The sequence below is a fragment of the Vulpes vulpes genome, chromosome 1, assembly GCF_048418805.1.
Source record: "Vulpes vulpes isolate BD-2025 chromosome 1, VulVul3, whole genome shotgun sequence".
NCBI classification, from domain to species: Eukaryota; Metazoa; Chordata; class Mammalia; order Carnivora; family Canidae; genus Vulpes; species Vulpes vulpes.
The window spans coordinates 126,800,795-126,828,581 of record NC_132780.1 but is presented as its reverse complement, the minus strand read 5'-3'; the positions used below and the strand labels follow the sequence as shown (position 1 = coordinate 126,828,581).

The window sequence follows — 27,787 nt, the reverse complement described above, 5'->3', positions numbered from 1 at the left end:
CGCGCTGAAGCGGGGACCGCGCTGTCAGTGGAGGCGGTGAGGATGCGGGGCTGGGGGCGGAAAGACTCCAGGAGCAGACACGGAGAAAGGGGCAGCTTTGCGGAGCGACGGCAGGGCCTGGGAAGGGAGCCGGAGAGAGCGACAGGGCGCTTTCTGCCCGGAGCAGAGCGGGCTTGGGGAGATGCGGCCGCCAGGGTCCTTCACCCTGGTGGCCGGCGGTCCCGCAGGTGCGCAGGATGCTGCTAACCGAGATCCCGGTTGGGCAGCCGGTGGCTCAGCGCTGTAGCGCCGCCTTCGGCCCAGGGCGTGACCCTGGAGACCCGGGATCGAGTCCCACGTCGGGCTCCCTGCATGGAGCCTGTTTCTCCCTCTGCCTGTGTCTCTGCCTCTCTCTCTCTCTCTCTGTGTGTCTCTCATGAATAAATAAAATCTTAAAAAAAAAAAAAGATCCCAATTGAAAATGAGATTGGCGCAATAATCCGTGGTAAGGCCGATGGCGACCATCCCGGGGAGGAAAGGGAGATGCCAGGAAGGCCAGCAGTGCTGACTGGAATGCTACGTGGGAGAGGCTTTGAGGTCTCTAACCCCTCAGCTCGAAGACTCACCGACCAGAGGCCAAGGCTGACCAAGAGGGAATAACACCAACACCGCGGCTAGCGCGGGCCATGTTTCACCAGGTGGCTTTATCTCCTTCTGATCCCCATTGAGGAGCGTGGTCAGCAGAGCAGGTGAAATGAACTAAAGTGAGGGTCATTCCCTCCTCTCTACAAACCTTTGTAGAAGGTGCTACCGATTGTACCACCCGGTGTTTTTTTTTTTTTAATTTTTATTTATTTATGATAGTCACAGAGAGATAGAGAGGCAGAGACACAGGCAGAGGGAGAAGCAGGCTCCATGCACCGGGAGCCCGACGTGGGATTCGATCCCGGGTCTCCAGGATCGCGCCCTGGGCCAAAGGCAGGCGCCAAACCGCTGCGCCACCCAGGGATCCCCAACCGGTGTTTTTTTAAGGCGATATTTAATAGAAGAAGCTTGAGGGAATTTTGGTTGATCTGGCGCTGTACGTATTTGTTGACCCAATAGTAACCCCCAGCTCCTACACACACATACACTTTGTGATAGAGGAAGGGAGTTCAGAAAGATTCTGGAATGGTAAGCTAATGAGTTGTGATTGACAGGGGAGACTCTGTTTAGCTAAAAAATAGCTAGTTATACCTTTTTCTAAGACATTAGTAACTGAAAGGGATTACTCAAGAATTTCTGTAACGGAATACAGTTGACCCTTGAGCAACACAGGTTTGAGTTGCAGGAGTCCACATATATGTGTTGTTTTTTTTTTATAAATAGAATACCATAAATGTATTTTTCTTCCCTGCCTACTTTTTTTCTTTTCTTTTCTTTTCTTTTCTTTTCTTTTCTTTTCTTTTCTTTTCTTTTCTTTTCTTTTCTTTTCTTTCTTGATTTTATTTATTCATGAGAGACACAGAAAGAGAGACAGAGACACAGTGGCAGAGGGAGAAGCAGGCTCCTTGCAGGGAGCCCAACATGGGACTGGATCCAGAGACTCTGGGATCACACCCTGAGCCAAAGGCGGACACTCAACCACTGAGCCACCCAGGCGTCTGTCTTCCTTCCTCCCTCCCTCCCTCCTTCCATCCTTTCTTTCTTTCTTTCCTTTCTTTTCTTTCTTTCTTTCTTTCTTTCTTTCTTTCTTTCTTTCTTTCTTTCTTTCCTTTCTTTCTTTTCTTTCTTTCTTTCTTTCTTTCTTTCTTTCTTTCTTTCTTTCTTTCTTTCTTTTCTTTCTTTTCTTTCTTTTCTTTCTTTCTTTTCTTCCTAGATGGAAAGGTGGAGGGAAGGAGCAGAGGGAGACGGAGAGAGAGAATCTTTAGCAGACTCCACGCCTAGCTTGGAGCTGACTTGGGGCTTCATCTTACAACCCTGAGGTAATGATTTGATCTAAAATCCAGAGTCAGATGCTTAATCAATGGAGCCACTCAAGTACCCCCTTATGATTTTATTTTCTTTTAAAGATTTTGTTTATTTACTTATTTCAGACAGAGAGAGCATAAGCAAGCAAAGAGAGAGAGGGAGAAGCAGACTCCCTGACCTGGGGCTCCATCCTAGGACCCCAGGACCATGACCTTTTCTCTAGTTAACTTTTTGTAAGAATACAATAATTTGTATAATATCCCAGTAAGTTAATCAACTATGTATGTTATTGGTCAATAGTAGACTTGTTTTGAAGGAGTCAAAAGTCATATGCAGGGGTGCCTGAGTGGCTGAGCTGGTTAAGCTTCTGCTTTTAGCTCAGGTCATGGTCTCAGGATCCTGAGATCAAGCCCCACATTGGGCTCTCTGCTCTGTGGGGAGCTCGCTTCTGTCTCTCCCTCTGCCTGCCACTCCCCCTGCTTGTGCTCTCTCTCAGTCTGTCAGATAAAAAAAAAACTTTTAAAAAATGTTATATGCAGATTTTCAACGAGTGTGTGTGTTGAGGGGCAGAACCCCTAATCTTTATGTTGTTCAAGGGTCAGTTGTAAATGCTTCAAAGTAACTGACTTGGAAGAGAAGACATTTAGGCTTGGGGACTGCAGCACTGCCTTTGGGGTCCTTTTGTTTGTTAAATGAAAGGATTCTTTTTGACCTTCCCTGCTTTGCAAATTCCCTTCAAAAACCAGTTATAATGGCCTGATTGATAAAGAATGATATTTAATTCTTTATTGAACCTGTGATTTCTCTTACTGTAAGTAGGTGAGGTTTTATTTTTCTTGGGGACTTCCTCTTTGGATATGTGATCCCTTAGGGAGAATAAACTAATCAGAGCCTTAGATTTAGAAATCCCAGGTTACTTTATCTGATGTTAACACTGACTCACTCTGTGACTATGGGAAGAATTGTTTGCTTTCTCTTGTTTTAGCTTTTCTAACCATGGCAGAGGTAACTGTTCTTCCGCTTAAAGTCTTTAATAATCTGAAACATAGGCATGCTCACCAAATTTTGTACTCAGTCTTGTGGAGTTTGTAAACCACCAGATCCCATTCATGATTCCCCTGTGGAGCTGTCTAAATCTAGGTTAGACCTGATTCTCCTAGGGAGCTGAATAACTTTTCCATGTTATAAATGCTGATAAGAATTAATTTCTAAAATATTTATAGAAAAAGCAAACATAGTAATTTGCTATTGTTATTAATGTTGGATAATGACAAAATATCTGATAATGTAATTTTCTTATGCTTTTCTTTTCATATGTTTGCATAACTGATCTGAAGTCAGATCTTTTGGCTTTTCTGCTAATAGAGAACTCCCTCTTCTACAATTCTTTCAGTAAATTCAGGGAATATACATTTTTTTAATATACTCTATATTACAGCATGTGCCAAGAACTCCATTCCAGAAGGGGAAAAAAAAATGACTGTTTGTGAGTCTCTAACAAATATTTGGTACTCTGTTGTTTACCTACATTACCTCATTAATATAAATAATTGAATTGTTTGTATTTTACTGTTCGCAAAACAGATTAGTAGATAGATATATAGTTGGCTTTTTTTGGTTTCTGTTTTATCTTTTTCTTTTGATAACTCTCTTGTTAAAAGTTATATTAATTAAAAAAAAAAGTTATATTAATTTGATACTTTCTGTATTTGTACTAGAATGACTGCTAATGAGCCAGGGGCACCCCTGGATCTGCCAGGCTGTTATATCACATTCACAACTATTTGCAAACCAGTTTGAAGTGAAGGCTGGTAAAAAAAAAAAAAAATAGTGACATATGGTCTTTGCTCTATGCTAGAGAACAAAATGGGTGTGTGCACTTAACAGAAAACAGGTAGTTTTTTGTTTTGTTTTTTAGATAGTTTTTTTTAATCTAAAGAGAATTATCTTAGATGTGATTATCTTTGTTTATTTTTTGGCTCTAGAGTAGAAATCTTAATTTTTTTTTGTGCCATGGGCCCCTTTGGCAGTATGGTAAAACCTTGTGGATTCCCTTTTGGAATAATATTATTACACCAAGCTAAAGGAAACTATATTGAAATATAGTTATCAAAATGTTTTTAAAATGTGTGATATAAGGGACACCTAGGTGGCTCAGTCATTTGAGAGTTGTGGAATTCAAGCCCTGTGTTCTGCTCTATGCTCAGCGTGGAACCTTCAATCAATCAATATAATATAATACCAAATATGATTTTTTTTAGCAGAGTAAATAATATTTACTATCAATGGATCTTATAATCATATAATTTAAAAATGATCATATATTTAAACACTATTTCAAGATATTTCTAGTAAGTGTAACCTCATCTGAAAATACCTAAGATTTTTTTGTCACCTAAGTGACAAAACCTATTACTGTTGTGGCTTATCTTCATAATTGAAGGAAATAGTGAATTTGCCAGAGGTTAGTAAAAATGAAGATATAAATATTTTTGTTAAAATCCCAGACTCTCTGAATCTGCCTTAGAGCTATAAATTCCATAACCCACTCTAGGAAGAGCAGTATCTTTTTTAAAATTAAAAAAAATTTTTTTTCTTTATTCATGAGAGACGCAGAGAGAGAGAGAGAGAGAGAGAGAGGCAGAGACACAGAGGGAGAAGCAGGCTCCACACAGGGAGCCTGATGTGGGACTTGATTCTGGGACTCCAGGACCACGCCCTGGGCCGAAGGCAGGCTCTAAACTTGCTGAGCCACCCAGGGATCTCCGGAAGAGTAGAATCTAAACACAGGGTTTACTTACTGAATTTTGTAGTGGGAGAGCAAAATTATTCAACCAAGTGTCCCTTGGGGTTTTTAGGATAATCTCTTTCCTGAAATGTTCTGTTGTGTGGCCAGGCCCAAATATAAACTTTATTTTGTTCCAGGGTGAGCTCAGGGTCTGGCACAGTGTAAGTGCCCACTCAATGTTTGTTGAATAAAGGTTTCTCTGAAGAAATTAGAGGGAAGAGATCAAGTTCAAAGCTAAGATCTTGGATGTGGCAATTTAGTAGCCTCCAATAATTGAGCCGTAATATTGAGCTCTGGTTTAAAACTAATCTGTCAGTGTGGGTTATATTGTGACTTTCACCTTTCTATTTAGAATTTCCCAAATCAGGCTTATTTGCTATGACTTCTTCTATACAGTGTGATAATACACAGTTCAGTGACATAAACTGTGGTAGTCCTATATCAGAAAGTTACAGTCCAATTTCAGTTTCTTGAAATAATCATATTCCTAGCACTGATTTCTACTTTATAATTGTTTGCATAATCTAAGTAGGATTTGCTACCAAATTATTAATAAAACTGGTTCCATGGGATCCCTGGGTGGCGCAGCGGTTTAGTGCCTGCCTTTGGCCCAGGGCGCGATCCTGGAGACCTGGGATCGAGTCCCTCGTCAGGCTCCCGGTGCATGGAGCCTGCTTCTCCCTCTGCCTGTGTCTCTGCCTCTCTCTCTCTCTCTCTCTCTCTCTCTCTCTCTGTGTGTGTGACTATCATAAATAAAAAAAAATTAAAAAAAAAAAAACTGGTTCCTTCTTCATTTAGTATAAGAGTTGGCAAACTTTTTTCAGTAAAGGGCCAGATAGTAAGTATTAGGCTTTATAAGTCATACAGTGTCTATTGCTAAGTACTCACTTCTGCAGTTAGCACAAAAGCAGCCATAGACAGTAGTACATCAGTGAATGAACATGGTCATGTTCCAGTAAAACTTTAGTTACAAAAGCAGGCAGTGGGCCAGTTTTGGCCTGTGAGGTCTTCAGATTTGTCAGTCCAGCCCCTCTCCCTGCTATGGGTTAGACATATCCTCCCTCCAACTTCAGAGGCCTTTACACAGGGATGACATGATTGCACTCATCTTCCAAATGGCCTAAGTGCACAGCAGATGACATTATTAATGCCAAGAGTGTTAGATGCACTTTGACCTAGGAGTCCGCAGAGCTTGCCTCTTAAGAGCACCACTTTTTTAAGCTTCATAATGATGGAAACAGATAAGGATCCAAAATATAAAGTATGCTTGCTCACTCAGCTTTGAAACTGGACATTGGTTTGCCAATAGAAAATTACTGGGCATATGGTTTCACTGAGGAAGATAATGTCCCAGAGATGGAAGAAGAAGGAATAGAATGCAAAGGAAAAACTCATGTCTCCTCCTTTTGCGGATAGTTCCCTGTAGTACTCTGTCAAATTTGAGTTCAGTTTTTGGAACTCAAAGACTATATGTGCTTGCAACTTGCTATTACTTAGGTTGTTGCATAGGTTAGGAAGCAGAATCTACCTTCTCTTTCATGTTAGGTGCTTACTAGATCTACTAGCAATAAGGAAGTAGAATAAAAGGGGTTGGATGGGAGTCCTTAAAACTACACTTGTAGGAGCCTTTCATCTTTAAAACACAAGCATATGGGGCACCTGGGTGGCTCAGCCGGTGAAGTGTCTGCCTTCGCTCAGGTCATGATCCCAGGGTTTGGAATTGAGCCCCCTTATCAGGCTCCCTGCCTGGTAGGGAGTCTGCTTCTGTCTCTGCCCCCCCCCCCCCCCCCCCACTCATGTTCTTTTCTCTGGCTCACTCTCTCAAGTAAAGAAAATCTTTAAAAATATAAAATAAAATACAGGGATAGGCATACCAGTACCCAAATTTTATTTCCTTTAGGACACTTATATTGGAAAAGTGCTTATTCACTAGGTTTATCCTCAGTATCTCCTCACTGCCACCCTTCCCACCTCACACACATTTCCACTTCTCTGTATTTCTTAGCAAAATTGAGGCATGCAACCAAGCATTTTTTGGAACATTGAAGAACAAGGCAAGCAGTGTGTATTGGGAGGTGAGTCAGCAGAAATGGAGCCAGATTTTGTGAATCCGAGTAAAAACTGCAGGCACAGATACTACATTCTGTATCTTGAAAGCAATTTGGAAACACAAATTCACTTAATAGGCATGGTGGTGGTCTGGTGGTGGTGGCAGTTATGTCTTTATTTAGAATCTGTGCATCAGTGGGGATTTTGACTAAAGATAAGGTGACTAGGGACTGAAGAGGTAGCAATGTTAGGAAGATCAGGCCTTACAAATGCTGTCAGCTCCCTTTGTCTCTCTTGTTGTAGTTTCTTTGATAAACTTTTTTGTAGGATAAACCTGCTAAGGAAGCAGGGAGCTTTGGCACAGGGTAATGAGCTTAAGAGGGAGGGAGGCTCTGTATCCTATCTCCAACTACTTTCATTCTGACTCATCCTAGCTTAACGTTTGTACCATGGTTGGAAGCCATAGGTAATTCCTGGCTTCCTATCCCCATTTTGATCTTACACTATATTGGTTCTGAGGAGGTGCATTTTTATTTTTTCTCTCTTGAATGTAGATGTTTAAAGCCACCTTCTTTTTCCAAGGAAATCACTGCATTTTTACTTAATGTATTGGTTGATTACAAAGGTGCAGTTATCATAAACACAGTTTGGGAAGTATTGTTTCTCATTGTTGGAGGAACTGGGCAATTGTAAATGTTGTAAAAGTGATGTGGTTTTAGGTATACTAAGTTGCAGTATAATGAACTAAAAGCCAACATGTATTTACTATCCTCACTAAGCCTTCATCCTCCCACTACTTTTCTCACTAGCAAACCTGATGTGTCCTGGCAGGCATCTTTTGTAACTTTTGGGGAACTGGTAATTTTTTCCCAGAAAGGCACAAATAATCAAATTATTCTGTATGCTTTCATGGTGTCTAAGTTAGTAGATGTGAGGGAGCATGAGGATGGTCTGAGAGAGCCAGTGAAAAATGGTATTTTTGAGAGACCTGTAGAGTCAAAATATTTAAAAATATTAGTAGTTCTAGAAGGAAGATGAGAGCTACTCTCTATAATTTAAAATTTTTTTTGGTTACTGTTAAGGAATGTGTGTGATCTTGGTGGTGTACTGTTTCCTAAGTAAATAGATGAGATGCAGAAGTGTTTTACAGTAAAACTCCAAAAGTGTTAGGTGTATTTGTTCCAAATCCATAGAATCTTGGGGCACCTGGGTGGCTCAGCGGTTAAGCGTCTGCCTTTGGCCCAGGGCGTGACCCTGGGGTCCCGGGATCGAGTACCACATCGGGTTCCCTGCGTGGAGCCTGCTTCTCCCTCTGCCTGTGTCTGCCTCTCTCTCTGTGTGTGTGTGTGTGTCTCATGAGTAAATAAGTCTTTAAAAAAAAAAAAAATCCATGGAATCTTAAGACCTGAGTTTAATGTGTAATGTTCAGTTTAAAATAAAATGAAAAATACAGTGTTAGACACAAAAGTCATCTTTAGAAAATAGAAGTACTGTATGTAAGCAGATAAGGAAGAACACTTTCAACAGGATGGGAGCTTTGTTGTGCCATCTTTGATACACTTATAAACGGACAAGAACTTGACTCCTTTCCATCAAAACAAAATAGTAATGGATAAAGTGCTTTTCAAAATTTCAAGGAGGTTTTCTATACTTAGTATTATTCAAATAGTAATTGAGTATGCCTACTATGTGCTCATTGCTAGGTATTAAATGCACCAGTTATGATTTTTATGGTTTCAAGTGATAAGAAACCCAGTTTAACTTTTTAAAAAAGATTTTATTTATTTATTCATGAGAGACACACACACACACACACACACAGAGAAGCAGGCTCCATGCAGGGAACCCGACGTGGGACTCGATCCCAGGACCCCGGGATCACGACCTGAGCCGGGGACAGATGCTCAACCGCTGAGCCACCCAGACATCCCCAGTTTAACTAACTTAAGCAAAGTTAAGTTTTTTAAGCAAAAAGGAGGATGTATTGGTTGGCACAATTAGTTCAGGATCTGAATTCTCCTCCTCATCAGCTTGCTTTCTCTATGTTGATGCTTTCAAAAAGGCTCTCCTGGTGATAGGATTGCCACTAGATTGTCACAGGATGCTTCCCAAAGCCATGGCTCTAGGTTCAGATCCACAAAGAAGTGATAGTCTTCATCCAAGCGTTTCCATCTGGTGAGTTCTGAAATGTACTCTGATTGGACTGGCTTAGGTCACGTCACCTATTACCGTCCCTTCTTCCCTCATATCTGTGGTTGGGGGAAAGTAATATGCTGATCGGTTTAAGTTTGGTACATGTGATCTGATGCTAAGGTTTGAGGTTGAAGCTTAATGTAGACCAAGTGAAAGTGAGTCTCCAAATGAAAATGGGCTCTTTTCAAAGCAGGAGGAATGAACAGTGGGAAGACCAACAACATATCCACTACATCAAGGGATTTATAGTCTAATTTCTCATTTGGTCCTTAGCATGACTTAGAAATTAAGTATATTATATTAGAGCCCTCCTTAATTACATGGAGGAACTCTTAAGAATCAAGGGACTTACCTTAACCTAAAGTTAAGGTACTGGAAGGAGCTAGAATTAAATTCCAGTTTGATATGATTCCTAGTTCAGTGTCTTCTCTACTCTTCTACTCTGGCCGAAAACAAACCAAGTCCCTAGAGTTCTTGAGTAGTTTGCCATTGATAGGCCCTGTGAGAAAGGAGCCCATTGTTTATGAAAGATCAAATTAAATTCCTGACAGTGTAATATATGTTTTTTTTTTTTAAGATTTTTTAAAAATTTATTTATTCATGAGAGACACAGAGAGAGAGAGAGAGAGAGGCAGAGACACAGGCAGAGGGAGAAGCAGGCTCCATGCAGGGAGCCCGATGTGGGACTCAACCCCGGGTCTCTAGGATCAGGCCCTGGGCTGAAGGCGGCACTAAACTGCTGAGCCACCCGGGCTGCCTGTAATACATGTTTTTCATTAAATTCATGTATGATCCTTTTATATACTAGACAGCATTGTGGTGGTATTAAGTGCAAAGACCCTAGAGTCAGAAGGCCTAGGTTCAAATCCTTTTTTCCCCTGTCCTTGGTGTGTGACCTCAGTCATTTAATTTAGCTGTGCCTCAGTTTCCTCATCTTCCAAATGAGGATAATAGTATTACCTTATAATATTTTTGTAAGGATTAAATTATTTAATATATGCAAAGGTTAATATTTCCTGACGTGTATAGGTCAGAAATTATAGCTAAGTGTTAGCTATAATCATGATCATTATAATCTTTGGTATTTTGATAGAGAACTGTGGATAGAGTGATAATGCAATAAAATAGATTTATATCTGATTGAATATCCTAATCATTAAGAAATCTAAATATATTCTCCATTCTGTTTTTTTTTTCTTTTTTTTTAGATCTTATTTATTTATTCATGAGAGACAGAGAGAGAGAGGCAGAGACGTAGGCAGAGAGAGAAGCAGGCTTCATGCAGGGAGCCTGACGTGGGACTCAGTCCTGGGACTCCAGGATCACTCCCTGGGCCAAAGGCAGACGCTCAACCGCTGAGCCACCCAGGCGTCCCTCTATTCTGTTTTCTAAAGACAAACTCTACTGTGTTTTACATCATACTATAAGAGTGGATCTTGGGGGCAGCCTGGTGGTGCAGTCAGCTGGGCATCCAACTCTTGGGTTTTGGCTTAGGTTGTGTTTTCAGGGTTGTGAGATTGAGTCCTGTGTTGGGCTCCATGCTCAGCGTGGAGTCTGCTTGAGTTTTTCTCTGCATCTCTGCATCTGCCTCTGTCTCTCCTGCTCTCTCTATAAAATAAATATTAAAAAAAAAAAAGAATGGATTTAATGGAGGGGGAGGAATCTGGTGGTAGATCAGATTGGTGTATGGTGACATATATTTGTCCTGATCAATATTTTCAGTAGTGACTTGGATGGAGACATAAAAACCTTTCCAAGTTTATAGACTGCATAAAATTGTGATAAAAAGCTGATACTATAGGTGGCAGTCAAGATTTGAAATTATGTTAAAAGATTGGAATAAGCAAAAAGATCAACCAAGATGGACTTTAATAGGATGACAAAATGAATAAATGTGTTTCTACACGACCTCTGCTTCAATGTCCCGGTGTGCCAAAATGACATGCCTCCTGATGCAACCCACTCTTGTTTCAGATAACTTTTTTCCTAAAAAGGTTTTTATTATATTTAGTTAAGATTTATAACTCTGCCTCTTCCAACCAGTGATCCATGTTTTGTTGTCTGAATGTTTGCTTTATCCAGCATGACAAGCATTCAGATATTTAGAGATAGTTACCATGTGCCTTCTTGTAATAGTATGGTATATAATAGTATGGTATATATCATATTATATACTATAGTGGTTAGGGGTGTGTAGTGTACAGCCAGGCTGACTGAATTTGATTCCCAGATTCTCTCCTTACTAGCTGTGTGACCTTATCATCTGTGCCTGTTTTCTCATCTGTAAAATAGTGATAAAAACGATAGACCTATGTCAAAAGGTTGCGAGTATTAAGAAAGTTTTAATATTTTTGAGGTATTTAGGCATACAGGTATTATGTAAATGCTCACTGTTAGTAGTAGTAGTAGTGATAATGTTTCTTTGCTCATCATTGCTTACAATCAGACTCAAAGAGTTCTTGTGACAAGTGATTCTTTTTTTTTTTTTTTTTTTTGTGACAAGTGATTCTTAAATGGGGAAAGGGTTGGGGAGATATAGCATACTTCATATTTTACCATATTTTTACATTAAAAGTGTACTTTTCATAATAGTAATATTAGGAAAAACAATCTTTTTGGATATAGGGGATACACAAAAGGCAAATTTTAAGGCAGTTGATGACAACTACTATTACTAAATAATATAGTAGCTAATACATACGAGTACTTATTGTGTGCTAGGCACTGAACTAAGGCTTACATTACTCCATTTGAACCTTATTTGTTAGGTGATGCAACTCTGGAGATGAACTTGTCCAAGTTCTCATGGCTAATAAGTAGTAGAGATGGGATTCATATTTATATATTCTGATTTTAGGCCCTGAACTCTTAATCATTAAACTATGCTGATGGAGTGAGGTTACAATTCCTGTATTTCTTAAAATGGAGCATGTGCAAAAAATATTGAGAAACACTGCCTATATTAGTATTACTATTATTTACTAAAGGGCTTTGTAACATAACAGTAACCACTTGATTCATGGTTTGTGGATTTTACTTTATTTTTTTAAAAGATTTTATTTATTCATGAGACACAGAGAGAGAGAGAGAGAGAGAGAGAGAGAGAGGCAGAGACATAGGCAGAGGGAGAAGCAGGCTCCATGCAGAGAGCCCGATGTGGGACTTGATCCCAGGACCCTAGGATCACGCCCTGGGCCAAAGGCAGGCACCAAACTGCTGAGCCACCCAGGGATCCCCAGTAGATTTTACTTTAGCTTTAATTAACTAATCATAGAAATCCTTTCTCTTGCCTTGAATTCTCATTGTGATATTTTATGTTTTTTGTATGCTTTTTAATCTAGTGGAATAGATCCAGTGTCACAAGGTCCAGTTACCCCAGATAACAATTTGGCTTTCAAATATCTTAAAACCACACTGGCAATATTTTAACTCTTAGAAGGAAAGCCTTTGCTTCTTTCTAGTACTATAATATCCACATGTTTGTCTAGTTAAGTTGAATCATACGACAAGATGGTTCAGTACTTCAAGAAGTAGTAAGCAGTTAGAAAGCAAAGCAAATTTCATGTATATTTTGCCACCGTACAAAAAACAAAAAAGTAAATCAAAGTTTAGGGAGGGATGGACTCTGATGTGGCATGAGGAAACCTGAGAGTGATAGTTATGTTGATTATCTTAATTCTGATGATTTACAGATATATAGATATGATAAAACTCATTAAATTATACACTTTATTTTATTTTTTTAAAAAAGATTTTATTTATTTATTCATGAGAGACACACAGAGAGAGGCAGAGGGAGAAGCAGGCTCCATGCAAGGAGCCTAATGTGGGACTCGATCCTGGGTCTCCAGGATCACACCCAGGGCTGCAGGCGGCGCTAAACCGCTGCGCCACTGGGGCTGCCCAAATTATACACTTTAAATACAGTTTATTATATATCAATTATACTTCAATATAGCTGTAAAAATGTAGCACATGTACCTTCTCACACCCCCCCCCCCACATACATACACAAAGACTTCTTTTTTTTTTTTTTTAATTTTTTATTCATGAGAGACACACACAGAGGCAGAGACATAGGCAGAGGGAGAAGCAGGCTCTTCGCAGGAACCCGATGTGGGACTCAATCCTGGGATTGAGTGATCCCAATCCAGGATCACGATCTGAGTGGAAGGCAGCTGCCCAACCACTGAGCCACCCAGGCATCTCAGAGTGAAGAATTCTGAACAAGTTCCTATAAACGTGTCTTTGGATGTGTTAAATAGTTTTCTATTAAACATTAAGGAATTTTAATTTGAAGTTATGGAAAATAATTGTAAATACAGTGACATTTATCCCCTGGGCTTATTATGGCATCCTTAAAACTGTTTTGTATCATGAATGGAAAGTACAGGTGCCTTTAAAATGCCACCTATTGGAGCATTTTATTGAGCCTGGGTGGCTCAATGGTTGAGCATCTACCTTAGGTTCAGGTCATGATATTGAGGTCCTGGGATCGAGTTCTGCATCAGGGTCCTCCTCGCAGGGAAACTGCCTGTGTCTCTACCTCTCTGTGTCTCTCAAGAATAAATAAATAAAATCTTTTTTAGAAAAAGTAAAAAAATAAAATGCCACCTATTTGTGGGATATTTGTAGTATCAGAAGAGGGAGAAACAGATATTAAATCTTTATTGCCTAAGTTGAAAGTTTATAAGAAAATCCTAGCGAAACTATCCAGTAGGAAAGATTTACATATCTGAATAGCTGACAAATTGGGCTGCCTTTGAATCAGGGCAATGGCCACCTCAGTTCTGTTCGATTGGTCCTGAGACCTTGCTTACCTTTAAGTAACTGTGACCTTTTATTTTACTGTGCAGTTAGGACTTAAGTAAGTCTGCAAGAACTGTAAGGGACTTATGCCATAGAATGTTCTTGACAGAAGGAAGCAGCAGAATTGATGATGAAACAGCTTCTTTTTAAAAATCTTGAAATTCAGGCAGCCCGGATGGCTCGGCAGTTTGGCGCCGCCTTCAGCCCAGGGTGGGATCCTGAAGTCCCTGGATCAAGTCCTATGTCAGGCTCCCTGCGTGGAGCCTGCTTCTCCCTCTGCCTGTGTCTCTGCCTCTCTCTCTCTCTGTGTCTCTCATGAATAAATGAATAAAATCTTTAAAAAATAAAAATAAAAAAATAAAAATCTCGAATTTCTGGGAGACAGAAGTGGTAAGGAATTTGGAATTAAACAAATTTGGATTTAAATCCTGGCTGTCCCAGGATGTGATCTTTTGAATAGGTTACTTAACTTCCCTGTTCCTTAGTTTTCTCATTTATAAATTAGGACTAATAATACCTGCATCTCAGCTTATATGGGTTAAATAAGAATAATGTATATAAAGTGCCTAGCATAGTGCTTGGCACGTAGAAAATATAAAAAGATAGCCATTATTATGACTGTTGTTGTTATGAGCTTACTTCCTTGCAAGATGTTTACTAGAACATACACTTCTTGGAATATTTGTATCATTCATACTAATTCAAAGAGTTTAGAAAAAGAAGGAATCAGTTTCTAGAGAACCTGAAAGACAGTCTCATATGAGAGCCTATCTGTGTGGAAAATTGTTATAGGATATTTTAAAATTAAAACTTTTCATTTGAAAAATATAAAGTCTATAGAAAAGTTATAATATTAAAATTAACTCCTTTATGTCCATCTAGTTCATACATTGGTAACATTTTGCCATATTTGCTTTACTTTTTTATTTTTATTTTTTTTAAAGATTTTATTTATTCATAGAGACACACACAGAGAGAGAGAGAGAGAGAGAGGCAGAGACACAGGCAGAGGGAGAAGCAGGCTCCATGCAGGGAGCCCGATGTGGGATTCGATCCCAGATCTCTAGGATCACACCCCGGGCTACAGGCGGTGCCAAACTGCTGTGCCACTGGGGCTGCACTTTTTTTTTGTTTTTCATTTCTTAAATTAAAAAAAAAAAGATTTATTTACTTATTTGAGAGAGAGCGTGTCAGTTGGGGTAGAGCCAGAGGGAGAGATCTTCAAGCAGACCCCGTGCTGAGTGTGGAGCCCCAACCATGGGGCTTCATCCCAAGACCTGTGAGATGATGACCTGAGCCCAAACTGAGAGTCAGATGCTTAAGTGAGAGCCACTTTGCCCCTACTTTGCCTTTTTTTTATATGTTACATAATATAGACAATTTTCTTCTCTCCCTCCTTCCCCACTCCCCTCCTCCTTTCTTCTTCTGCTTCTTCCGCTGCTTCTGTTTCTTCTGCTGCTGCTTCTGCTTCTGCTTCTTCTATTTTTGCTTCCTCTTTTCTTCTTCTGCTTCCTCTTCTCCTTCTGCTGCTTCTGCCTCTTCTGCTTTTGCTGCTTCTGTTTCTGCTTCTTCTGCCTTTGCTTCTGCTTCTTCTGCTTTTGCTTCTGCTACTTCTGCTGCTTCTACTTCTGCTGCTTCTGCTTTTGCCTCTATTGCTTCTGCTGCTTCTCCTGCTGCTTCTGCTGTTTCTGCTGCTGCTTCTTCTGTTTCTTCTTTTGCTTTTGCTTCTTCTCCTGCTCCTACTGCTGCTTCCTCTATTTCCGTTTCCTCTTCTCCTTCTCCTGCTTCTGTTTCTCCTACTTCTGCTTCTGCTGAGGATAAGCTGCAGAAATCATGACCCTATATCCCCAGGTGCTTCAGCTTTTATCTCCTAAAAATAAGTATAGTCTTTTATATAACACAGTATAATTATCGAATGTTTCAACATTGATACGTGTTATGATTTGATACACCGTCCATATTCAAATTTTACTGATTATCTTAACTATCCTTTATAACAATTTTTTCCCCAATCTAGAAATGAAATTGTCTTTTCTTTGGAACAGTCCCCCAGCCTTTCATTGTTTTTCATGATTGACATTTTTTGAAGAACAGGTTATTATTTTATAGAATGTCCTTTAATTGAGGTTTGTTTGTTCCTCATAAATCCATACAGGTTGTGTCTTTTTGGTTGGTAAAGTGTCTTCAGTGCCTCATATCAGGAGACATTATTGGTGATGTTAATTAACCTTGAACACTTGGGGATCCCTGGGTGGCTCAGCGGTTTGGCGCCTGCTTTTGGCCCAGGGTGCAATCCTGGAGTCCCGGGATCGAGTCCCATGTCAGGCTCCCGGCATGGAGCCTGATTCTCCCTCCTCCTGTGTCTCTGCCTCTCTCTCTCTCTGTCTATCATAAATAAATAAATAAATCTTTAAAAAAAAAAAACTTGAACACTTAGCTAAGAGATTTTTTTCATTTCAAAGGTAACTCTTTTCACTTCAAAGGTAATTAATAAGTAATCTATCCGGATTACTTCAGAATACTTGGAGATACTTTGAAACTATGTAATCCTGTTTTTAACAAGATTCCCCCAGTAGTTTTAGAATCCTAAGGAGCATTTTTGTATCATAAGTATGTGGTTTCCTCAGCTGAATTGAAGTCTTCTTTCAAAATTTTTTACTTCAAATGTAGTACCTTATACACCGTTAAGTTCTCACTGGTGACTGACTGCCTAACCTTCAACTGCCTGATAAAGGATTGCTGATTGCATTTCTCATAATGGATTTTGTCTGCTTACCCTGAAAAGTTAATAGATACTTAAGCAAAGTCCTATTGTATGCAAGTCAAACGATAACTAGTTGGACTGATTAGGTGTTTTTAGTAGGCTTCCCTGACCAGTGAGATAGGAGTAGTAATACAACTTTTGGATATTTTGAAAGAAAATTGAATAACAATAATGAAGAAAAGCTCTCATCGTCCCTGGAAAACTTGGTGATGTTTAGTACCTTTATTCCATTTTAATTTGCATTTGTGACGAAAGAAGTTTCTGGGTGGTGTTCATCTATCTCTTTAGACTTTGATATTTTTCATATCAGCCTAATACTTATCTATGACTCATGGATGTCACCTTCAGTCTCTAAGAATTAGGTCAGGTTTCTTGTAGATCTTGTCACATTGCCATTTTTTTTTTTTTAAGATTTATTTATTTATTTACCATAGACAGAGAGAGAGAGGCAGAGACACAGGAGGAGGGAGAAGCAGGCTCCATGCCGGGAGCCCGACGTGGGACTCGATCCCGGGACTCCAGGATCACGCCCTGGGCCAAAGGCAGGCGCTAAACCGCTGAGCCACCCTGGGATCCCTGCCATTTTAACTAGAGGAAAGAAAGTAAGGCTAGAAGCTCTGCGAAGTAAGACAGTAATAAGTCAGTTTTCACTGAGGGAAGAAGAAGCTTGGGTGAGGTTTTGATAGTTGGAGACTCTGAACAAGATTAAGGTGCTGACTCTGAAAGAGGAAGGGGAAATGGGTGGTAGATAAGGAAGAAGACGGATATTTAAAATATTCAGTATACTTACTCCACAGTTTTCATAGATCTAATAATCCTAATGGTGTGGTCTCTGAAATCTACAGAGCATTTAGAGTTGAAAAATCCAGCTTTGTTAAGCCAGGAATTGGTGATGGCCTGTCTCTTTGAAAAAAAGCTCTTTTTCCATCTGCACCAAAAACATACCTTTCACATTTCCTTGTACTTGTCATATCTCCAGATACACCAGGGATGTTATAAGGGGTAGTGGTAAAAATCTGTATAACTAACTTTCTCAGTCACGTTATTCCAGTCTTTTACATTTAGTCAGGTTATGAAATTAGCAGTTAGTATACAGGTTATGTTGGTCAAGGTAATAATTTCCAAGGTCAAGTGATTAATTGTGGCTCCTGTTCCAGAGAGGCATTTCAGTGTTTCTATTAGAGCATGCGTTTTGTGAAGCTTTGTTGTTTTTGCCAGATGCAGTTGGCTTATCTTGTGAAATATGTGCTATCATTTGCTGAGTGTATCTGTGTTAACATCTCTGAAATACTGGTGACAGACTTTTTTTCCACTTCAGTGAGAAAAAAATTTTTTCATTTTCTATGACCAGTTAAAAGAAGATGGATGCACAGAGTTCAGCCAAAATGAACACAAGAAAGAGGAGAAAAGAGGTACCTGGACCCAATGGGGCAACAGAAGAAGATGGAATTTCTTCAAAAATGCCACGCTGTGCAATTGTAAGGAAGAGATTTCTTTGTTGAACACTTAACCTTGCAAGGGAAGGTAGAAACTGATATAGAATTGATGATATCAGTATGACAAGTCTTCTAAGATAATGGAAAGAATGAATAGTGTAAATAGTATTTTCACAGTTGTTGGAGATGTTATGCTTTCTTACCAAATTGTAGCTCCCAGCTCAGTTATGAGAGAGCTTTACATTGGGACTGGAAAAAGAATGTTAGGGGAAAAAGAGAATGTTGGGAAAATTTGGAATTTGTGTATATATTAGGCTAAAGATCAAATTAAAACTAATGGAATAGAGAAATTGGAGCAGTCATCTGATCTTAGTTTCATCTCATGGTGTTTAGTTTTCTCCAGTATCATTCCTTCACTCTGTTACTGCTTATGTCTTAAGATGAAAGCCTTTTTCTATGATCTTAATATCATCTCATGGTGTTTAGTTTTCTCTAATATCATTCCTTCACTCTATTACTGCTAATGTCTTAGATGAAAGCCTTTTTCTATTACTGCCTACCTGTAATTCTTTGTTCCTGGGATAGTATCTCGTATTTGCTAACTACTGCCAAGCTTCCGATGAAAGACCCCACTCCAAACTGCTCATTCTGTCTCAGTTTGGTATCTTTCTTTTTTTTAATTTTATTATTTTATTTTTTTTAATTTTTAAAATTTTTTATAGATTTTATTTATTTATTCATGAGAGACACACAGAGAGAAAGAAAGAGAGAGAGAGCGAGAGGGGCGGAGACACAGGCAGAGGGAGAAGCAGGCTTCATGCAGGGAGCCCAATGTGGGACTTGATCCTGGGACTCCAGGATCACGCCTTGGGCTGAAGTCAGGTGCTAGACCGCTGAGCCCCCCAGGGATTCCCCAGTTTGGTATCCTTCTTAAAGCTTCCCATAAAAAACATGTCAAAGAACACATATACAGTTGAAGTTATTATTAATATATAATATATATTACTAATATATAATTTATATAATACATATGATAATACGTAATGATAATATATATCATTGTTAATAAAATGAAATCCATCTTTTAAAATTTCAGTGAAAGGATTATATGTTTCTGTGTTTTCTTTACCCATGTTGACCATTCGCCATTGATCAAACTGCAGTTTCCACTGGTTAGTTCTGGAGCTTTGTGTAGTGCAAAGGGAAAAACATTTTTACTCTGACACAATTAATATTTGTTCCAAATCAGTACTCTATCTTGAGCAATAAAAGCACTTGGACTCCCATCAATAGGAGGCATATGCTTTAGGCCTGATATTGATGATGATATTGATGGTAGGGGCAAGTGTATTAGTTTCCTATTGCTGCTTAACAGCACTAAATTTAGTGGCCTAAAACTATACAGATATTATCTGATAGTTCTTTTTTTTTTTTTTCAACCATCAGTGGCATTTTATTTGGAAGTTTCTATGTATTACATAGGTGTTAACTTCCTTTCTCTTACTGTTCACCCCCCCCCTAAAAAAAAGATCAGAAAGACTTAAAAAACTTAACATATAAAATCTCTCATCTAGTTTCTCTAGTCTTAGGTTAAAAAAACTTAAGTGGTGCCTCTCCTTTATGACAATACTGCTTTTTAAGGAGAGTTCATAGTCTGTCCTTATGCTCACTACAGATTTCTACTCCTTTCTGGAGAAAAAATGGTCAATGCTTCTTCTTCCTTTTATTATCTGATAGTTCTGGAGGTCAGAAGTCTGAAATGGATTTCAGAGGACTATAATCAGTGTCAATAGGACTGGAGGCTCTAAGGGAGAATCTGTTTTCTTGTCTTTTCCAGCTTTTAGAGGCTGCCCTCTTTGCTTTCCTCGTGGTGCCAGCCAACAAGCGTATCACTCTGACTGCTGCTTATGTCATCACATCTCACTGATTCTAACTTTTCTGCCTCCCTCATTCACTTACAAAGACCCTTGTGATTACATTGAACACACCTGAATAATCTGGGATAATCACCCTGTTTCAGAGTCCTTTAATTTAATCATATCTGCAAAGCCACTTTTGCTATGTAAGGTAATTTAGTCACAGGTTCTAGAGACTAACATGTAGACATCTTTAGGGGATCATTATTCTATATTATTCTATACATTGTAGCAATTATACTCAGAAAACGATTCAGCTGTAAACAAAACAGAACATTGTTAATTTCTGAATGTTTCTTAGAGAATTCAGGTTAAGGAGATCAGTGGTAAGCACCAATTCAGCAGTCAGTCTTGGAGTAGGGACAAGCTATAACCAAGTAGATGATACTTGTTGACAGTCACAATACCAGGGATAGAGCAAAGTCTAAGTCAGTCTTAGTGGAATGGTCTCTGAAAAGACTTAAATTTATTGGTCCTTAGAATTTAGGAATTTCAATGCTTTTTTTTTTTAAGATTTTATTTATTTATTCATGAGAGGCACAGAGAGAGAGAGAGAGAGAGAGAGAGAGAGAGAGAGAGAGAGGCAGAGACACAGGCAGAGGGAGAAGCAGACTCCATGCAGGGAGCCTGATGTGGGACTCGATCCCAGCTCTCTAGGATCACACCCTGGGCTGCAGGCAGCGCTAAACCGCTGCGCCACCGGGGCTGCCCGGAATTTCAATGCTTTAAATTACTTTGCTTTATATGTTCATGTCACAAATCAGTTGAGTGACTTGCTACTTATTGCACATTCCTCTCTAGTACACACTGGCTATTTAGCATGGGCTAATGGTCAAAGATTCACTCACCCAACAAGCTGTACCAACCCTAGTAAGGAGTGTCTGCTAAATAAACTTGTCTGTCATCTCCATTGTATACTTGTGCTTTCTATCTCTAATTCCTGTTTAGCTCTGTAGCAAAAGTAAAGATTTTTTTTTTTTTATAACAACTCTACTGAGATCATATAATCCACCCATTTAAACTGTACAATTCAGTGGTTTGGGGCATATTTAGAGTTGTGCAACAGTCATCACAACCAATTTTAGAGTATTTTCACCACCCCCCCAAAAAAAGTCCCATCCCCATTAGCAGTCACTTCACATTACCTCCTAACTTCCCCAGCCTCTTGAAACCACTCTTTCACTATCTGTATTTACCTATTCTGGGGACGCCTGGGTGGCTCAGTTGTTGAGTGTCTGCCTTTGGCTCAGGGCATGATTCCAGGGTTCCGGGATCAAGTCCCTCATTGGGCTTCCTGCATGGAGCCTGCTTCTCCCTCTGCCTGTGTCTCTGCCTCTCTCTCTCTCTCTCTGTGTGTCTCTCATGAATAAGTAAATAAAATCTTAAAAAAAAAAAAAAAAGATTTGCCTGTTCTGGACATTACATGCAAATAGGATACATACAATGCATAGTCTTGTGGCTGGCTTTTTTTTGCTAAGCATGTTTTCAAGATTCATTAGTGTTGTAGGCATGTATTAGTACTTCATTTCTTTTTGTTGACATCTAATATTCCATCACTATCCATATAATATTCCACATACCACATTTTACTTACCCACTCCTTAGTTGACATTTGAGTTGACCAACCAAGATTTTATTACATAAAATGTGTCAACATGGCCAGAAGATGCTAGGAGTATAAATATAAATAAGACCTTCCCTTTGAGAGATGTGACCCTAAGATGAAGCTCTATAGTTCAGAGCTCAGAAGAGGCTTTTTTTTTTTTTTTTTCCAGGCAAGGGAGAGAGAAATTGGAAGGATCAGCAAATATTAGGTAGCTGGGTTGGTGGGTCAGAATGAATTGGAAAGAAGAGAGAAAAGAATTAAAGAGGAAAAATGAAAGGATAACTTTATGGCTAGTTTTTTTTTTATAAGTATAAAGAATTTGCTGATACAGATGTTTCTAAAGATACAATAAAAAAAATCACAAAAATATGGAGAATAAGACTTTTAGCCTATATTAATATTTATCATATGTATGAATAAGCCACAAATTGGAAACAGTTCCGCTAATGGAGATAGAGTTCACAGTCTCATATATTGAGAAAATCTGTGTGCCAGTTGCTATGCATTGTAGGTGCAAAGATGCAAAGATGACCTTGCCCTTAAGAAGCTCACAGACAGGGGAAATCAATAAATAATTAAGATACAGAACGAGGGGTGCCTGGATGATTCAGTAAGTTAAGCATCCAACTCCTGGTTTCAGCTCAGCTCATGATATCAGGCTTGTGAGTTTGAGCCCCATGTCAGGCTCTGTGCTGAGCATGGAACCTGCTGAGAATTCTCTTTCTCCCTCTCCCTCTGCCCCTCCACTGTTCACATATTCTGTCTCTTAAAAAAAGAAAAAAGATAGAAAATGAAAAGGGGCAAGTAGAAGAAAGTTAGAGGTACAGTGGCTGCCTAGAAGAGCAACAGATTAACTTTGATCTAGGGGTAGAGATAGTGGTTTTGGAAAAGCTTCATTGAGGAGATTATTTCTGAACTGAACTTTGAAGGGTAAATAGGAATTCATGAAATGAACAAGGGGCGCCTGGGTGGCTCAGTTGGTTAAGCATCTGATCCTTGATATCAGCTCAGGACTTGATCCCAGGGATGTGAGTTTGGCTCTATGCTAGTTGTGAAGCCTAATTAAAAAAAAAAAAAATTATCCAAGAAATGGACAAGAGATAGAATACAAGTTCAGGTGTGAAATAATAGTATGTTTAGCAAACCATGAGTAATATTACTAGCGTTTAAAGTTCAGAAAAATAATCTGCAATACATAGGTGAGCAAGGGCCTGATTATAAAGGATCTTGTATTCTTTGCTAAGGAGTTTAAATTTTATCCTTTGGATAATGTGATCAGATTTGCAATTTAGAAAGTTGTCTTGATTGTTTTGGGAAGGATAATTTGAAACAGGGATTGACAGAAACCAAAGGTCTAGTTGTGAGGTTGTTGTAATGATCCAGATCGGATATAATGAGAATTTAAACTGAAATTTTAAGGAATAAAATAGACAATTCTTGGAAACTGGTATGTAAAGGATGAGAGGTGTTGAAGATGACTCCTAGATTTCAGTCTTAGGTAGATTGTGTAGATGGGGTGCTTCTTAATATAGAAATACAGAAAGAAGAGCTGGGTTAGGAGAAAGGTGATGAGTTTAATTTAATACAAGTTCAACTTACAAGTCTAGGAGAGGGACACCTGGTGGCTCAGTGGTTGAGTGTCTGCCTTCAGGTCAGGGTGTGATCCCCGGGTCCTAGGATCGAGTCCCACATTGGGTTCCATGCAAGAAGCCTGCTTCTCTTGCTGCCTGTGTCTCTGCCACTCTGTGTGTGTGTGTCTCAGGAATAAATAAATAAAATCTTAAAAAAAAAAGATCCTAGGAGATATCCAAATACTGGTTAGATAGATGAGCTCATTGTTTACCTTCATTGAAATGGCAGTAGGAGTCAGGGAGAATTGTTTTCTTTTCTCCCTTCTTCCCTCCCCCAGGGAGTGGAATCTTTTTGCTCTTTTCCTTATCCTTTATTTCTCATACCATTCCTTTTGACTTCACAGCCAGCCTTTCCTTTAACATTATGGAAAAAAATTGGATCTCAGTAAGACCTTTTACCATTTGTGCAGCATGTTTGGTAAAAGGGAAATGTTCCTCTGTGTCATTTTGAAAGCTTTTGCTGAAAAATGTTTAAGAATCCTTGGAAATAGAGTACTAGGAAGCCAGTATCAAATCATGGTGTTACTCTGAGTTATTTCCATTTCCTATTCCTAAGGACACCAGAATCTCATCTCTTTCACTGGAATTTGGAGGAATATGTGGTTAATATATGTGAACATAATCAGGAAAAGTTTTTATGATAGCAGTATTGCATTCAGAAAATCATTCATAATTTGGGGATGATGATCATTAATCATAATATCAGTTATAGATCATTAATCATAATAATATCAGTTATAATTTATATAGAATTGGAAACTTTATATAGCATCTAGAATCTAACCTCTTAGATTAATACAATTTAGTTAATTTTGTTGGCATAATGAAACCTGTGTTCCACAGAACAGGAGAGAAAACGAGCTCATGTTGATGATGACCTAAACTTGTTGAGTGCCACTATATGTGAAACATTATGGTAGTTACTTACTTGCATATGGTCTTTTATTTAATCCTTGTAGTCACCTTATAGGGCAGGTATTTTCCATTTTATAGAAGATGAAAGCTGTGATTCCATAGCTATTAAGTAAGTGATAGAATTGGGATTTAGATCTAAGTTTTTTCAAGTTGCAATCTATGCCCTTTCATTTATGCTTCACAACCAGATAGTCATATAACTTAAAATATTAAGTTAATATTAAGTTAAAATATACAGAAAATAATATTTTGTAAGATTCCCTTGAGGTTAAAATGAAGGAGGTAGTTTTAGGAGAATTAAGTAGAAATACTTAGTCCTACTTTTATAAGGCTTAGCTTCTAGAAACACTTTTTAGAAAGATATTTTTAGAAATACTATTCATTCTAACTGGAGGCAACTCTAGACAGAGAAAGATTTTGCTGATCTGTTGTAGTTGAACCTTAGGTTTCATTTTCTATACTTAGGAGGAATTGAAACCTTAGCCAGGAGGGACATCTGCATTTGCCTTCTGCCTTGGAACATACATAGTATACAGAGAAGATTGAAGAAACAGTTATTAAAGATAGGACATTAAAAAAATTTTTCTTTAGGGACTCCTGGGTGGCTCAGTGGTTGAGCGTCTCACTTCGGCCCAGGGCATGATCCTGGGGTCCTTGGATCGAGTTCCACATTGGACTCCCTGCATGGAGCCTGCTTCTTTCTCTGCCTGTGTCTCTGTGTCTCTCATGAATAAATAAATAAAAGCTTTAAAAAATTTTTTTTAAATGTTCTATCTTTAATAACTTTCTTTTTATTTTAGACAGGAGGTAGGGAGGACAGAGGGAGAGAGAGAGAGGGAATCCCAAGCAGACTCTGTGCCGACTGTGGAGCCTAATATCGGGCTCGATCCTAGAACCCTGAGATCATGACCTGAGCCGAAATCCAGAGTTGGATGCTTACCTGAGCTACCCAGTACCCCAAAAGATAGGATACTTAAATGTATCTTTTATTTTTTTATTTTTTAATTTATTTATGATAGTCACAGAGAGAGAGAGAGAGAGGCAGAGACACAGGCAGAGGGAGAAGCAGGCTCCATGCACCGAGAGCCCGATGTGGGATTCGATCCCGGGTCTCCAGGATCGCGCCCCGGGCCAAAGGCAGGCGCCAAACCGCTGCGCCACCCAGGGATCCCTTAAATGTATCTTTTAATATTGAGATAAGATTCATATAGCATAAAATTCACCATTTAAACCATTTTAAAGTGTACAATTCAGTGGTTTTTTAGTGTATTCACTATATTATGCATCCATCACCACTAATTCCAGAAAGTTTTCATCACCACAAAAAGAAACCCCATATCTATTAGCAGTCACCCCCTGTCCCCTCAACCTACTCCCTGGCAACCACTAATCCACTTTTTGTCTCTATTTATTTGTCTATTTTGGACATTTCATATAAATGGAATCATTCATACAGTATGTGGCCTTTTGTATCTGGCTTTTTATATTTAACATACCGTTTTCAAGGTCCATCCAGGTGGTAGCATGTATTAATACTGTATTCCTTTTCACAAGTGAATTATATTACATATAGATGTGCCATTTTGTTTATCCATTCATTAATTGATGCACATTTTGATTGTTTCCACTTTCTGGCTATCATGAATAATGCTGTTATGAACATTATTCATGTACAGGTTTTTAAAAATATATGTGTGTTTTCAGGGGCGCATGGCTGGCTCAGTCAGTAGACCATGTAGCTTTTGATCTTAAGGTCATGAGTTCAGTAGAGCCTACTTTAAAAAAATAATAAAAAAAAAAAATCTATGTTTTCATCCACTTGGTTATATACCCAGGAGTATAATTTCAGGATCATTATGGTATTCTGTGTTTAACATTTTGAAGTTTTCCAGTTATGCACCAGTTTACATTCACAGCAGCAGTGTATGAGGGTTCCAGTTTCTCCACATTCTTGCTGTCAATGTTATTGCCTGTCTTTTTGCTCATAGCCATCCTAGTGGGTGTGAAGTGGTATCATTGTGGTTTTGATTTACTTTTCCGTGATGACTAATGTTGATCATCCTTCCACGTGCTTTTTGGCCATTAGTATATCTTCTTTGGAGAAATGTCAAGATCCTTTTGCTCCCTCCCATTTTGTTTTCCATGGCCTCACCTAGGATCTTTCATAGTTGCTCTTCCTAGACCTGTTAACTCAGCCTTCTCTAGGTTAATGTTTCTAGCTTGATCTAGGCTTAATACAGAACTCAGTAGTCCGAGGGATCTCTGGGTGACTCAGCAGTTTAGCACCACCTTTGGCCCAGGGTGTGACCCTGGAGACTCGGGATGGAGTCCCGTATTGGGCTCCCTGCATGGAGCCTGCTTCTCCCTCTGCTTGTGTCTCTGTCCCTCTCTCTCTCTCTCTCTGTCTCTCATGAATAAATAAATAAAATCTTGAAAAACAAAACAAAACTCAGTAGTTCCATTAGTCATTTGGTGTTGCTCTGGTATATTTCTCACAGCAGCTATTCCACATATTTCCTGCTTTCCTCAAGCATCCAATCTCATTTCAAACTACCTGTTTTTCATAGGACATTTTTTTCCCATAGGACATTTATGTCCTTCTTACTATACTGTTAAAATCAAGGACATCAGATATACATTTGTGTATCTTTCCTCCTTTACATCTAACATTGTCCTTTTATCACCTTTCATTCTGCTTTTAGAAAATGGTGGTCGTTCTTATTTCTGAGGCTAATACTTTCCCCACTGCTTCAGCCTGGAGCATGATCCTGGAGACCCAGGATCGAGTCCCACGTTGGGCTTCCTGCTTGGAGCCTCCTTCTCCCTCTGCCTGTGTCTCTGCCTCTGTCTCTCTCTCTGTCTCTCCTGTCTCTCATAAAATAAATCTTTTAAAAAAATAGATGGAATCATACAATAAGTGGTCTTTTGTAGCTAGCTTCTTTCACTTAGCATGTTTTCAAGATATCAGGATCCATGTTGTAGCATTTATCAGTATCACATTCCTTTTTATACCCAGGTGTCATTTGTTTTCCTGAAGTATAACTTACATAAAGTATAGTACATAAACCTTAAGTGTACAGCTCAATAGATTTTTATGTATGTATATATCCATGTAATCACCAGTATTCCCAGAAGACTCTCACATCCCTGCTTGTCATTATCTACTTTCCCTAAACTCCCTCCTTTTCCTGTGGCTTCTAGTCATCATCAATTAGCTTTGCCTGTTTTTTAGCTTTATATAGATAGAATCATAAATTATATTTATTATTTTGTGAATACCATATGCTTTTAGAAACACAAACTACTGTTAAGCAACTATTTGAGTACTAACTTCTAGAGGATAAATTGTCTTCTCTAACTTAATCTGTAGAGAAATCTCTGTTAACTACAGAAAACTATATTTTTGGGTCCTTGGTCTATTCTTATCTCCTTTAAAAATGTTCTTAAAAAGGATAACACACACAATGTACCCATGTCTCCTAAAAATGAATGTTTTCTCTTATAACTTTAGCGTATCTTAAACTAAACTTATAAGTGTTTTTTAAAAAGAAATTTTTTTTTTAAGATTTCTTGGGATCCCTGGGTGGCGCAGCGGTTTGGCGCCTGCCTTTGGCCCAGGGCGCGATCCTGGAGACCCGGGATCGAATCCCACGTCGGGCTCCCGGTGCATGGAGCCTGCTTCTCCCTCTGCCTGTGTCTCTGCCTCTCTCTCTCTCTCTCTCTCTGTGACTATCATAAATAAATAAAAAAT

The 27,787-nt window shown here is 39.0% G+C and overlaps 1 protein-coding gene across 3 annotated transcripts in view; it reads left to right on the top strand.

Annotated features, from left to right (window-relative positions):
- PCYT1A (phosphate cytidylyltransferase 1A, choline) overlaps positions 1-27,787 on the top strand; it is a 48,955-nt gene that overhangs the window by 1,301 nt on the left and 19,867 nt on the right. Inside the window, exons 1-2 of one of the 3 annotated variants that reach the window (XM_025990262.2) lie at positions 16,971-17,134; positions 17,884-18,010. The exons of 1 other annotated variant lie outside the window; for it this stretch is intronic. In XM_025990262.2, the coding sequence (XP_025846047.1) occupies positions 17,894-18,010 (117 nt within the window). In that variant the 5' untranslated portion in view covers positions 16,971-17,134; positions 17,884-17,893. Of the gene's footprint in view, positions 1-16,970; positions 17,135-17,883; positions 18,011-27,787 lie in introns of those variants that run through there. One more of the 3 variants, XM_072725812.1, reaches the window with a different exon arrangement.